The sequence below is a fragment of the Chinchilla lanigera genome, unplaced genomic scaffold (assembly GCF_000276665.1).
Source record: "Chinchilla lanigera isolate Chin_1 unplaced genomic scaffold, ChiLan1.0 scaffold00035, whole genome shotgun sequence".
Classification (NCBI taxonomy): domain Eukaryota; kingdom Metazoa; phylum Chordata; class Mammalia; order Rodentia; family Chinchillidae; genus Chinchilla; species Chinchilla lanigera.
In genome coordinates this window covers 10,253,721-10,268,107 of record NW_004955436.1, presented here as the reverse complement: position 1 = coordinate 10,268,107, position 14,387 = coordinate 10,253,721, and the positions used below count along the sequence as shown (strand labels likewise).

Sequence of the window (14,387 nt, the reverse complement as noted above, 5' to 3'; positions counted from 1 at the left end):
CGGTGAAGAACCGCCAGACAGTCTCTGCCTTGAACTTCCCAGACTCCAGAACTGAGAAAAAATAAATTTGTCTCTTATAAGGCAGCCGGTCCATAGGATTTCCTTAAAGCAGCCTAAAGACACTAAATGCTTTAGCATTTGAACTTTGAGGAGCATGGACATTCAGCCTATGACAACCCTTTTCCTACCTCTTGGAGTTTCTGAGTGTGTTATGCATGTAATCCATGGAAGAGCTAGTTAATCGCTTAGCTTTGCAGCTAAAGTCACTAGTCATTCTTGCTACACTCATTAGTTTCTTCTTCTGGAAAATAGGGATAACAATAATAAGATTGTAGTCAGGATTAATGAATATGTTTCCTAGATGACTACCTGGTAGTGCCAGGGGAACAGACGTCAGATTTCTTTTTCCACCCTTGCTAATGCTGTCCTTCTCTGCCTACTAAAATGGTACCTACCTTCAAGTGCACCACCAGTCATGCTCTCAGCAGTGGACCAGCTGCTACTTACTCTGACTCTTACTAACTTCTTAAAGCTTTGTACTTTATTTTACTTCAAATCTACTACAAAGCACATAGTAGTTATGTGTTTTTGCTAATTGCTTAATTATTGTGTAATAATTTTTTAATCACATAGAATCTAAGCTTCCTGAGGGTGTGACAATATTATAGGAGTCAAGAAGCCACCAGGGTACCAAGTGCAACCCTGGAACTCTCTATAATGTTTCAGTACATAGTAATTGACTGATAGTGTGTAATTACCCACTTCTCATCTTTTTAAAAATAACCCCAATTTCCTTAACATTTATTCCTACCCCATTGACAGCTGAAAGACTTAACCGTTCTTTAGAATAGTGCTTCTCAAATGAGGACTTGTAGAAATGCTTTCTAGTTTTCTAGAACAAAAATTTAACCTTGGGCTTTTATTTTGACAATAACCTTAAAAGCTAAGGTAAGCTTTTGTGGGTCCTAGGGGAGACATCTGAGACAGATGCCACCACCTGGTCCCAAGGCCCCAGATGTGTTCAGACTTGATCATGTGACAAATAGAGCAGAGAAGTCACATGCCCTTGTCAAGTGATGCCAAGGGTTACTTCAGGGCCCCTTGCAAGGGGCTCTCCAGTTCAACCATGCAGGGGATAAGAACTGAGTTACCCAGGTGACCTGCCAAGAAAGGCAGAATCCGTGTGGAAGTAGCCAACATCATATTCTTGTTGCAAAAAGCAGTTCACTTTTGGCAAAATCATATTACTTTAGATTAATGTTTTTAATTTGAATTTTATTGGTTTTGTAGGCTTTTGTAAGGATTAATTTGTTTGGATTTTATGGAGCTGTAAGTATTAGGAGTACATCCTGATTTTTATGTTTGTACATTTGAAAGTCACAAATAGAACTGCCTAACAGTGGTGGTGGGGTACATAAGACTCTTTTCCTTTAATAGCAGTCTCTATATTCTAGCGCTCATTTGAAAAACACTGGTTAGAAAGTCTCTGGGTATCCGTGATAGCTGCTTCCCTCGACCTGCAGCAGTGGAGAGAGCATCGGCCAATTACGGCCGACACAGCGTGGGAAGCTTCTATCATCGAGGCCCTGGCTCTTGCTGCTGCTGTAGCGACCTACCTCGAGCTCCTGAGTGCTGTTTTCCAGACCATACAGGATTTTATACGGAGCAGGCAGTGGGCCAGTGAGGTTGATGCTCACGGCCATCTGCTGCAGGCGTGCCAGGTCGCCGAGAAGAAGGCCTGTGCACTCATCTCCACAAACTGTGAAAGCAAAACGACAAAGAATATTTACTTCTGCTAACCAGCCCAGCCAGATGTTCAAAGGCTTCCGCTAGGAAACAGTTTATGGTCTAAGCATGATTCCGTGAAAGGTAGTGCTGCTCATCTCAGATAATTAACGCTATTGAATGGACGACAGGTGGAAAAAGGCAACAGTGACCAAAGAAGAGATACACATGTCACACAGGACCTGAGATCAAGAAGGTGATTCAGTAGAAGGACCAAGGAGGAGGAACCAATTGATAGGGGATAGAAAAACCTCCACGACAAAGTAGTAAAGGAGAGGGGAGGCACAGAAAAGCATAGTAAAAGTATTTCATTTTTAGTCAGCTCTTTCTCTTTAGCTTTTATCACCCGCAATTCAGCGTAGTTACAAATCCTTACCTTGATGGTTAACCTATCCAATATCGTAGATAAACAACTGCTAAGGCTCAGGAAAGCTTTATTGTGTTTGCATGCAGCCAAGATGCTACTTAAAACCAATATTGTGTGTTTGATCTTTTCAATAATCAGAAAGATGGACTATTCCAACAGATACTGCTGGAGAGGAGCTGGTAGTAGAACTGGCAGAGAGAAAAATGCATTGTCTCTTTATTATCAAGTGAATCTCATGAACAGTGCAATTTCTAAGATTAACATTGATTCCTTGGAATGATAAGAAAAGAGGTATTGCACTTGGCAATTTTTGGTAGGTGTTGTGGAGTAATGAGGTATACCTTCACTCCAGAGGAGCACGCACTGCCATTTTTACCACATGCATAAATCCATGTGCAGTTACTGCCTCTATCTGTATTCTGCAGATAGAGGTATCCAAACCCCGGCATTAGAAGAGAAAAAAAAGAAGAACATGGTGAATACTGAGATCTGGAGCACTGCTGGACCATGCCCCAAACTGGCAAGAATTCAATTAGTTCCCTAAATAGCACTCCCCTGAGGGGTTTAATGGAGAGAAAACCATTAACAGAAGCTTGTAAACAAAGAGAAGTAGTGTAGAGGGTGATTTTTTTGATAGGACAGCAATTAGAGGTGAGTTACAATGTCCTTTCCTGGGGATTAAACTGCCCCAGCTGGGCTTTTAATAAATCAGCTCCTCACAGGTGACACCTGCGGCCGTGGAGAATTACCTGCGGGGTTTCGCAGGCTCCTGATGCTTTACAAGCTGAGTGAAGCAGAAATTTTGCAGGTAGGGTCACAGGCCCGGAACTAGAGCTGTGACTTTTACTCTTCTAATCAGAACTGAAGAAAATCTGTACTTCATAGAAGCTAAGTGAAAGGAAAAGAGCACTGTGGCTCCATACCCTTGTGCAATGCAAGCTCCAAGAGACTTCTATAAATGAAAAGGCTACAAAAAACACACGCGGGACACAATTAAGTGTCAAATTGACCGTGTCTAAACGCTAAGATACACAGTCTGGTTTTTTACCTACATTGGGCCTCAGAATCACCTGGGCTTACAGAAATCACACAGGAGTGAGCCACACCCCGGGTTTCTGTCTCAGGAGGTGACTGAGTTCTCTAGACTCTCAGCCTTGGCCACAGCATGTGCTTTCTAAACAGCCTCCCTGGTGAGGTTGAGAGGGCCGGTCTGTGCACCACGCTGTGAGCACCGGCCAGGGCAGCAGCCTGGCCCAGCCTGGTACATCATTAGATGTGTGCAGTCCTGGGCACAGCCCACGTAAGTCACAAATGAGAAAGGTTGTGTGTGCTCGATGGATGGGAAAGTGTGGGCAAGTCTGGTGGCGATCAGTGATTCCCAACTTGGTCTGCACATTGAATCCCATGGAGATTTATAAAATTCAGGTACCTGGGCCCTTCCCTTCCCCTCTTCTGGGATGCTTGGTTATGGGTCTGTGGTAAGGTCCAGGCATCAGTAAGTGTTTTAAAAAGAGTCCAGATTGTTGACTCTGTCTTGCAGCCAGTGTTCAGGACCACTGGCCCAAATAATAAATGGTGTGGATGCTCAGGGCTAAAGAGAGGAAGGATTTGGAGGTCATTTTGCTTCTGTCTTCTCTACCCAAGACTCTTAATCCTTGTCCACCTGGGTGTTCAGGTCAAGAGTTCAAGTGTGACTTCCTCAGAGAAGGCCCTCATGACACGGCTGCCCAAACGGCTCATCAGTCCCTCCTGTGTCCCCTTTGTTTTACTAGATTAATGCTCATGCATGGCTCCCTAATTTCACTGCTTACATATTTACAAGTTGTTTTCTTCTTTACTTGAAAAATGCCTAAAACACCTTGAGCATAGCACCTAGGAAAGCGTTGAACACAGTCAATCTTCAATAAATATTTGTATGTTAATATTTTTGTGAAAGAAGGATATGAAAATAGTTTGCACTAAGAGTGGCAAAGGTCAGTATTTGAGGATGGCATCAACTCAAGTTCATGAGACGGCAAGAAGGTCAGGAGGACACTGGCCAGACAGGAAATGCCTGCATGCAAGATTGACACGTTGGACCGGAAATGGAGAACCATACAGATGTGCTAGGCGTGGAATAAGAAGTTGAAAACAATTAATTAGAGAAAGAAAACAGTCTTATAATAGGAGAGACAGGGACTGAACTGAAGAAAGACGCCTGTGTTGATGTCTGCCAGAGTGTTCTTCAGGGTTAACCCAGAAAGAGACACAGGAATGGAAGCGTGGGGGAGAAGAAAATAAGCACAAAGCATTACCAGGGAAGGCACAACACTTTTAGATTGCTGACCAGGTCAAAGCAATACTCATTGCTGGGGTGGCTTAAAAAAGGTTACAACTTCTTTGTTGTTGTTTCCTGTCAGAGATAACGTTGTTTTCCTTTTTCTCAAATATGGGTTGGCTCTGTAACATACTCTGATGAACAGAAAGTGACAGAGGACATTTTTTGACATCTAAGCATCAGCCTCAAGGGTTTTATAGTTTTTGTTTTCATGCCCTTCGACCTTTGCTTTTTGAGTACACTCCCAGGTTAGCCTCTTTGAGAGAGAGGTAAGACGGCAGAAAGTAGGGCCAGCCCAGCGGGCCACCAGCTGAGTCTCTACCAGGTTAGGACCTCAGGGCAGCCAAATCCCTGGTGACTGACCCCATCCAATCTGTCAACCTCTAGAATCACGAAGTTATCCTGTACATAGCTGTCATTTTAAATTCCCGAATGACAACAGATAACCAGTCCCCTTCCTCAAGTCTGCAGGCCTGATTTTGAGTGTGGTTCCGGGTCTGAGACTTCCAACTTGCCATTCCTAAGTTCAAAACAAGTGTTTGTAAGAATTCTGAATGTTATTAAGACTTATGGAAAATACAAATGTTCCTTTATCACTGAGCTTACCCAAGTTCCGTTTGATTTTAGTGAATCTGTAGTTCTGCAAGATGTTCTCAGAATGCAAGCAAGTAATTTGCTCTTTTAGTTTTCATGTTCAAGACCTTGAAAGATAACTGATCATAAGACATCTTGTCATGCTTTCTAGGGTGGTGTGTTCTTAAGGTACCTTTTGGTACCTCCTTCTCTAATTGATATACAATGTATAACTTATTTCCAAGAAGATTTGGAGGCAGCTTGTTGATAATAATATGGTTGGGGCCTCCTTACTGGATGGTTCCAGAAATACCCACAGCATTCTCAGTTTTTACTTCATGCAAGAATAAACTAGTGACAGGAATGCAGAACTAGATCTGATTTACTGTGATATACTGCAGAGCAAATTGCTGAGCTAGAATGCCCAGAGCCGTGATGAACACTGATTTTTCTCTCATCTATTCTACCCCCTGCCCATCTGTTTGGGTTCCTCATCTTCAGTTGTTGAAATGAAAATGTATTTAATTGCTTTTTCAAGGGCTCATACATTTCATTTTATGTCTCTGTGTCCAAAGGTCTATTATCATCTCATGTCTTATAGCCTCTCTATTTGCTTTTTGGGAAACAAAGTTGAAGCAAATTTCCATAAGTGAAAGGTGAGTTTTACAATATGCTCCAAGTAATGTACTAACATCTGTCTGAATGGGAAAGAACGATGTATGGGTATGACAGCCCTGGGATTCTTTTCAAAGCTTCTATACAAGTCTGGCTCATGCGGTGATAAGCTAAACATATGGGGGAATGGTGCCCTTTACATAATAGACTGCTATTTTATTCTGACAAAAAATATTTTATTTATACCACAAGCTACTTTTATTTGCCCTCAAGTCTGAAGTGTCTGGCAACAGACATTGGAAACGGGATGCAAATGAAACACAAATTTAATTTACAACGATAGGAAGATTTGAAGAGTGTATAGAGATATGTAATATTTACATTATGGAAACAACTGCTCTTTGATAAGGGCGCACTGGAAATTAACACCTTTCTCATAATCAGAAGCCCAAACAACTTCTCCAAACCATTTTCCTAATTCAGCAATACAGATAGGGTTATAAAGTAAGATTCTGCCTACAATGCATGAGCACAAAAGCAAATATTTCAAGACAATGATTATATTTTACATGACTAAATGTTTCCGAGGCTTTGCCTATAAAAGTGTCAGGATAAATTTGTGTCTAATATTAACAAATGCAATACTAAATTCAGATCGTTATAGCTGAGCACATGTAAGGGACAAATCGTGCAGTCAGTATTACAGATCTTTCTGTGAGCAATTAGTACAAAATATTGCATTTCTACTGGGGTCCCCCTTGCATAATAATTACTGGCTTACTGTCACAAAAATCCACACACTGCCTTCAAACCAAAAAAGCAGGAGCTTAAATGAGTACCGTGAGCACTTTGAAAGGCCAAACCTCTTTACCAATTTTAGGTAAAGATACAGAAATTATCTAATCAACTGGAGGTAAAGGAATAATCATACACTTTAGTAAAAGATAAAATGCCTCTATCTTAAATTAACCCTTTTAGATGGATGCCATCAATATTTCCCTGGATCTGTATTTTATATTGCTCTCTTTCCCTTGATCTCTTCAAGGAGAAGCTTTTAGATCAGCATATATTTAGGTGTTATTAAAATAGATTCACTTATTCTATATTACTTATAAATAAAGACAAGGTATACAAATTTGATATGACTCATTAATAAGGCTTTTATACCTATTATTTCTTAGCCTAGAGGGGAAGGTATTCTGCATGCTTTACCTGAGGTTGATAAAAATATGTTCACATACCAAGTTGTGAAATATATGTGTGTATAATACATAATGTATCTAATGTATGAATGAAATACTCGAACTAAATGGATTCCACATATAAAAATATGAAAAACAAGTTCAATATAGTTCAAAGATGGTGTAGTTTTTCAAAGCCAAGTGGAAGCTTGGAAATTTTGACGTACTATAAAAATATTGAGGTAAAAGCTTTTACTCTCACACATGTGCTGTACACGGCAGGCAATGTACTGGGTTTGCCTTGATTACCTCACCACGCTCTCACAGCAATTCTGTGAGCTTAGTACTATTAATATCCTCGTTTCACAGATGAGAAATTTAAGTCACAATTAAAATGTTTATGAAATATAAATAATGCCTGAAGAGAATTTAAAGAGAAATAGAAGGTGGTCATACAAGTAGTTTTCAGTGAGTTAAAGTAATCTAGAATTAGAGAAAATTACATAAAACCAGAATTCAGCCTAAGCTGAAGAAAACGTGTTATCAGAAGCTGATAAACAGCATGGCTTTGTGAAATGGCCACAAAAAAGCAATGACGACAATTATACTCAGGAGCTAGCATCTATTACGCCTAGGCACTTCACATACATCTATGCAGAGTTTTATTTTCATGCTGCAGATGATGAAATGAGGTTCAGAGAACTAACCTAATCTAATGTCACACATCTTCTGTGTGACAGGCTAAGATTCAAACCTACAGCTCCTTCATCACAGCAAGATTCCTTGCATTAGGATTCTGTCTACTTTGAGGATGCAGCAGAATAAAAAAAGAGGGTTACATTATCTCATAAGATTTCTAACTTTATGGTCATGTGATTCTATTGATCTTGGAGGCCAATAAATGTTTCGGGTGCAGCCAGAATAAAAATCAAAGTAGAGTTTAATTTACTCTAAAAATAAAGCTTGACATAAAGGCAATCACGATCAGCGTTCTCTATGTGGTAATTCAACTGTGCACCTACTTATTTTGCTAACAAAACAGCTATTCTAATATGGGATGCAAGCCATTGAAACAGGTCCTAATAATCAGAAAATGGTCCAGTCAGTGATGGTTGTTGCTTCATGTAATGGTAACCTGCACCAGGGACAAGAAATGTAAGGATGTCCCACTAATGGATCAGATGAGTAGAAGGTGCAAAGCACGTGAATGGATGTTGCTTTTGTAGACTGATGAACACCGAGATTTGAACAAAATACCATGGCTCAGAGTTCTGGAAAGCTATAGCCAACATATTGGCCACTAAGTAGAAATTCACTTGGACAAGAAGTGGAAGTAGAGACAGGGTGACATTTAGGGCACTGGGATGGAGGTCATCATGTGCAGTCACAGATTAATGAATCACCTCTAAAGATGAAGTTTTGTTTTTTTCATCATCTTTTAGAACAGAAAATCCTGTTTCTTTGCAGTGATATCAAATCTATTATTTTGCTCCTGCTCCTATGCATAGGAAACAATAACTGCCGTTATTAATCATCTTTGATTATAACAGATCAACAGTGTTCTAGTGCTACTAAGGACTTTCATATTATTGTGATAAGGTCCTTGGAGGCAGCTGGCTATTGAGAAGAATAATCTTGATAGTACCACTTCAGATCAGAATCAAGGACACTTCATGATTCCTTTCACAACATTGGCAAGCAAATCATCATATATATATATATATATATATATATATATATATACATACACATATATATATAAAATAAATGAAGTATGACTAAAAGTAATAAAAACCGATATATCTCAAATACCTTATGTGGAGTGATTAAACACAGGAAACATCAGTTTCATTTTTACCAAGTGCTATTTCAGGCACTTTTTGTGGAGTAACATCTTGTCAACAGTCACTAATTTTAAATCTCATTCTCTAGGAGAGATATATTTTACAATGCCACTCACAACCTATCTTAAATATCAGATGAGTTGCTCTCCATTAACTATGAATCACAAAAAATAGAATGTAAACAGATCCAAGGCTTGTGTTTCATAACAGAAAACTTTACTCTTGAATAAACAATGACTTGCTTACTCCTGCTCAAATTCCACAAGGGCAGGCAATTGTTGAAAGCAGTAAAGGGATTTGTGTAACTTAACTTACTAAGTAGTAGAGATTCTGCTTTGAGAACTCCAATCATATATCTATCAGAACTCACCAATATATGTAAATGAAGAATACAGTGTATACTTATCTCAAATAAATTTTATTTTTAAAAAGATGTGAAGTTAATCTAAGCTCCAGGACAGTGTGTTTTTTCTCCTGCAAAGAGGAAAATCTTATTTGACAGTCTCTGATGTCAGCACCCATCATAAATACCATAATCTCTTAAAATTTAGAAGAGTTTCATAACTAGCAGGACATACAGTGGTACCTTAGTTCACAAACTTAATTCTTTCCACGATTCTGGCCTCAGACTGAATTGGACAAGGTCCAAGTCAAATTTCCCCATAAGGTCAACATTGAAACAGAACACTGAATTTAATTTGGTATTTGTGTGTATAGATGTGCAATGTTTCCTACATATGTGCTCTTTCATTTTGTACCTTTAACTCATTTTATCTTCATTGTTCACTAAGGTAAAATGGATTCTAAGCCCAGAAGAAAAAATGAATAAAACATTGGCTTCATTAATGTTGCATATATGGAGGGCACCATGTTGACTTTCTCTGCATTTTACACTGGAGGCCAGCAAAGAGATTAAGGAAACAAGATTCGCAAGAAACTTTCCAAGATTGGCAAGTTCCAATCATAGCTCTGTGCAGAAGTCACTGTGGTCCTTCACCACATGATTTCTGTTAGATTTCTGTCACTAAAGGCAATGTTTGAGATCATTAGTTTATAAAGAGGGTTTATTTTAGCTCTCAGTTTTGTAGGTTCCGGTCCTAGAGCAGGGATCCTCATGCCTTCTGTACATGTGCCAGGGGACAAAGGCAGGAATCATGCAAGGAAGCAAAGTGCTCACCCCTCACCAGGGGTGAAAGAGAAGAGGAAGGGGGCAGGGTAGCATCATCTCCTCTGAGTGCTTGTTCCTTTGGTTCCAAGGGATCTCAGCACATCCCTTAAAGCTCCACTTCCACAGTCTCCCTATATCCCATCCCCGGGACCAAGCCTCTAGCACATAGGCCTTCAGGTGGACACAGCAAGGCACAGCAGGACGGGCTGTCCCTGAATTCAGCTTTCCTGTCACACAGTGGTGATCATAATGTATAGGGAGGGTTGTACCAAGAAGAAAAAGAGCTGCATATGCAGTACCTAACACAATGCCTGCCAAATGGTAAGCGTTCAGTCAAAGTGAGACTTTAAAGAACTTGCTGTTCTGATGAAGCTGTGTATGAGGCAGGGAATGCTTCAGGGAGTGCCTGGAATCTGTAGGCAGAGCGTGATTGCTTATACCCGGGAGCTGACTCTGTTTGATGGAGTTGGTAACCTTGATAGAGATAAACTTGGTTTACTGACTGTGAGCACCTTTGGGTCTAAATAGTTCCTACTGCAGATATAGATTATTTGTGTAAATTCATCATCATAGTAATGAAAACACCACACCTAAAATGTCTGTATCCTGCAGGAAATTCCATTTTGGACTCATGAAAATCCTAGCTGGCTCACCAATAAGCAGGTATTACTCTCTTTTAGGAAGCTAGCTGGCCAAAGGAAGCTCTTCCATGATTGCTGTATTTGTTCTGTGTGGTCCAATCTCCTCATCAGAATTTTCTCTTTTGTCAAGAGAGAGTATTATTCTAATTTTACAATGAGTACATACAGTTTTCCCACAAATAGGAGGCTCACCTGAGATGGTGCAATGAATATTCATATGTCATTTATTAGGAGTTACCAAAATACAATCCATGATACAGGTTGATTTCAATTATATTTCTTAGAGAATAAACTAAAAACAGATGAAGAAATACTAATGGTGAATAAATATATGAAAAAATGTTCAACATCATTAGTCATTCAAGAAATGCCAATTAAAATAACACTGAGATTTCATCTCACCCCAGAAAGAATGGCTATCATTAAGAAATCAACCAATGACAAATGCTGGAGAGGCTGTGGGGAAAAAGGAGCACTTCTCCACTGCCGGTGGGAGTGTAGACTGGTACAGTCACTGTGGAAATCAGTGTGGAGATTCCTCACAAAACTAGGGTTGGAAGTCCCATTTGACCCAGCTATTCCCCTTCTGGGTATTTTTCCAGTAGAATTAAAAACATACCACAGCAATATATGTGCACCCATGTTTATAGCAGCACAATTTGTAATAGCTAAATCTTGGAAACAACAGAAATCCCCATCCACTGAGGGATGGATAAAAAAGATGTGTTGTTTTCATACAATGGAGTATTACTCAGCTATATAAAAAACATAAACTCGAGGCTTTTATAGGTAAATGGATGCAACTAGAATCCATAATCATAAGTGAAATAAATAGGATCCATATGTGTAAACATCATATTATCTCCCTAGTGCAAGACCATGAAAGACTAAATAAACCCAAAATGTATAATAGATAATATGAAAGGGAAAGAAATTGCACAAAGAAAGGAATTGGGATGAGGGAAAGAAGAAAAAGAAAGAAAGTTTTAGATATCTATCTATCTAGCTATCTATACATAGCTAGCTAGCTAGCTAGCTAGCTAGATATAGGTAGCTGGCATAACTACACTACTGATGCTTGGTGGTTTGTTGAAGGGAACAGTTAGTGCTTGAATTTTCTTTATATTTTGGCCTGTTTTGCATGCTTGTATCTGGTAATCTGAGCAACTGATGTAAAGACAACAATATGCAATATGTCAAGCATTAGTTAATTCCTACCATCCTGTCTAGTGAGACTCTGTATTGTCTCTTATGTTTTTTTTTTTTTTTAATTATTGCTCTTATTCTCTGTAGTGGTTTGATCAGTCTTCCAGTCCTGCATCTGGTAATCCAAGCAACTTTGTTGATGATACTAATGTGTAATAGAACAATCACTGCTAGTCCCTATCATTTGGTTTGAAACCTCATGTCATTTTTAATGTTTTTGCTTTGCTTTTTTGGTATTTTTCTATTGTTCTCTTTTTTACTACTCTCTTTAAAATAAAATAAAAAAATAAAAAAAATTAACTTCCATACATACATTCAGCTATCTGAATGCTAACTTGTATCTACTAGCAGGCAACATGTCTTACTTTGTACACTCAGAACCATTTTAACAGCCAGTACCAGCTATGTCTCTTACATGTACCTATTCCCTGCCCTCTCCTGCCCTTGGTCTGCAGATCAGGCTCCAGAGCACTATGATCATAGGTGATGAAATAAGCCTCCAAGATCCGCCATGTAAGCCTGCTCTTTCATTCCTTGGTCTAATTTTGCTTGAGGATATAGAAATACGTTACAAAGAGAATTGAGAATAAGCCAGAATTCTGTCATTCCCTGTACCTTATTTTGATAATAATTTCAAAATCCAGTGTAGAAACTGAGTCCTGGGAAAGGCCAACATAATAGAACCACAGCATATTTTTCCAGAACTGTAGCAACTCGAAAAGATGAGAAAGAAAGAAAAATCTAAAAATATTCTATTCAATAATTCTTAGAGTTGAACTAATGAAGGCCAAAAAGAAAAATTCCTACAAGTGGACATCACTCAAGCCAAGGAGATTAGCATAGGAACATCTACCCAATATAACTGTTTAGAAAAGGTCTGTACACAAAAACATAATTTAACATTTCTCACATAAGAATAAATCACTATTATTTGCATTCCAGGAAAACATTAGAATTTCTAAGATACAGTATGTAAAGTGAAAGTCATGTATAGCCAGTGCAAGCATATTTCCCCTTGGGACAAGAATGGTGCAAATGAACATTTGAGGGCTCCTGTCACTCTGTAAGTGGAGAGTCTTACTTCTTTAATATCACATGGGATGCATGGAGAGTAGCAATCCCTATGACAGGAGGAAAATGAGTTAAATTTTCTTATTATGATAAACATTTAAAATATAAATAAAGTGTTGACATCAGCAGAAAAAAAGTTTGAAGCCATTGTTGAAGGGAAGAATGCCAATTGTGTTTTTTAAAGAGACATAAAGGAATTTATTAGACACAAATTTAAAAGTACACACTTTCCCAGGTCTGGGGAGACTGAGGCAAGATGATCACCACAAGTTCAAGGCCAGCCTGAACTACAGAGCAAGACTCCTTCTCAGTTGCCAGGTGTGGTGGTACACACCTAGCCAACTCTATTTTAAAGATATGTTCAGAAGAAAATCCCATTATTTAACCAAGATTTTAGCGTGCTATTGTTTAATTTTGTGTATAAAATTAAACATACTCTTTGTAATGGCTGATATATTATGTCAATTTGAGAAGTTTAGATGTTTAACTAAGCAGCTTAACAGGGGGCCAGGGCCCCCACTTTGTAAACATCCTCATCCTGAGCAAGAGGAGGGCACAAATATGGTGTGAGTGCTACACCCACGCCAGGGATGGGTAGTCTACTTATAAGTCTTATAAGTCTACTTATAAGATAAAGATAAGTCTTATAAGTCTACTTATAAGATAAAGTAGGAAAAGAGGTTTGCTCTTCCCCCACTTTTGCTCTTGTTTTTGCTGTCTTCTGCCACCTTGAACTGTTGCCCCTCACCATGCCACTCTGTCTTGGAGACAGCTGATTACAGACTAAAACCTCCACAAGCTGAGAGCTAAATAAACCTTTCCTTCCTTAATTGTGGACACTGAGAAGTTTGTCTCAGCAAGGAGAGAAAAGGAACAAAGACACTCCTTTTAAAGTTTACTTTTGGGTATGCAACAAATTGATGATTTATAATTCAAGTGATATTTAGATTAATGTTTGTATTAGGAGTACCTCTATAGTATCTAGTTAATTATTTCCAGGTTAGTAATTTAGCACGAAGGAATACTACAAAATGTATTTGATAAACTACTTCTTTTTTATCAGTAAAATGTCTTTAAACCTGGAAAGAGGAAATGTGTATCTATCAATAACTGAACACGGTAATAGTGATGTTTATATTTCATCTCTTTCCTCCATTTTACATTTACTTTTACTTTAAGTGTGCTACATATTTATCAAAGAGAATTAAAATACACACAAAAAAAGTGAAAACTTATCTTCCTAAACATATCCATTTTTAACTTGTTGGCATATTTTTAAATCCAGGCTTAGCTTTTGAAGTAACTTTCAGTAAACCAGAGCACACGCAAGCATTCTTCTAATTACAAGGCTATTAATATTTAGACACACATAAGAAGTGAATACTAACATGCATACTTATGGTAAAATAGGTAGATATTGAAATAAAATGTGTTGAAATAACCTTCCTCACAGAAAAGAATATCATAGCACAACATTCCTCCCCTTAAATTTATAAATCGCCTAATTTAGATTAGAATTTATATAAGATTTAACCATTTTACTTAACATTTGTTTTCAATATGCTTTCATTATGGCGTCACTGAATCCAGAATGAGGAAAAAAAGACAGAGATCGGGCA

General features: G+C 38.5%; 1 protein-coding gene across 4 annotated transcripts in view; it reads right to left on the bottom strand.

Annotated features, from left to right (window-relative positions):
• Lama2 (laminin, alpha 2) overlaps positions 1–14,387 on the bottom strand; it is a 570,325-nt gene that overhangs the window by 131,994 nt on the left and 423,944 nt on the right. For all 4 annotated transcript variants that reach the window (XM_005389182.2, XM_005389183.2, XM_005389185.2 and 1 more), the window contains one exon: positions 1,617–1,759. In XM_005389182.2, coding sequence (XP_005389239.1) covers positions 1,617–1,759 — 143 coding nt within the window. The remainder of the gene's footprint in view (positions 1–1,616; positions 1,760–14,387) is intronic.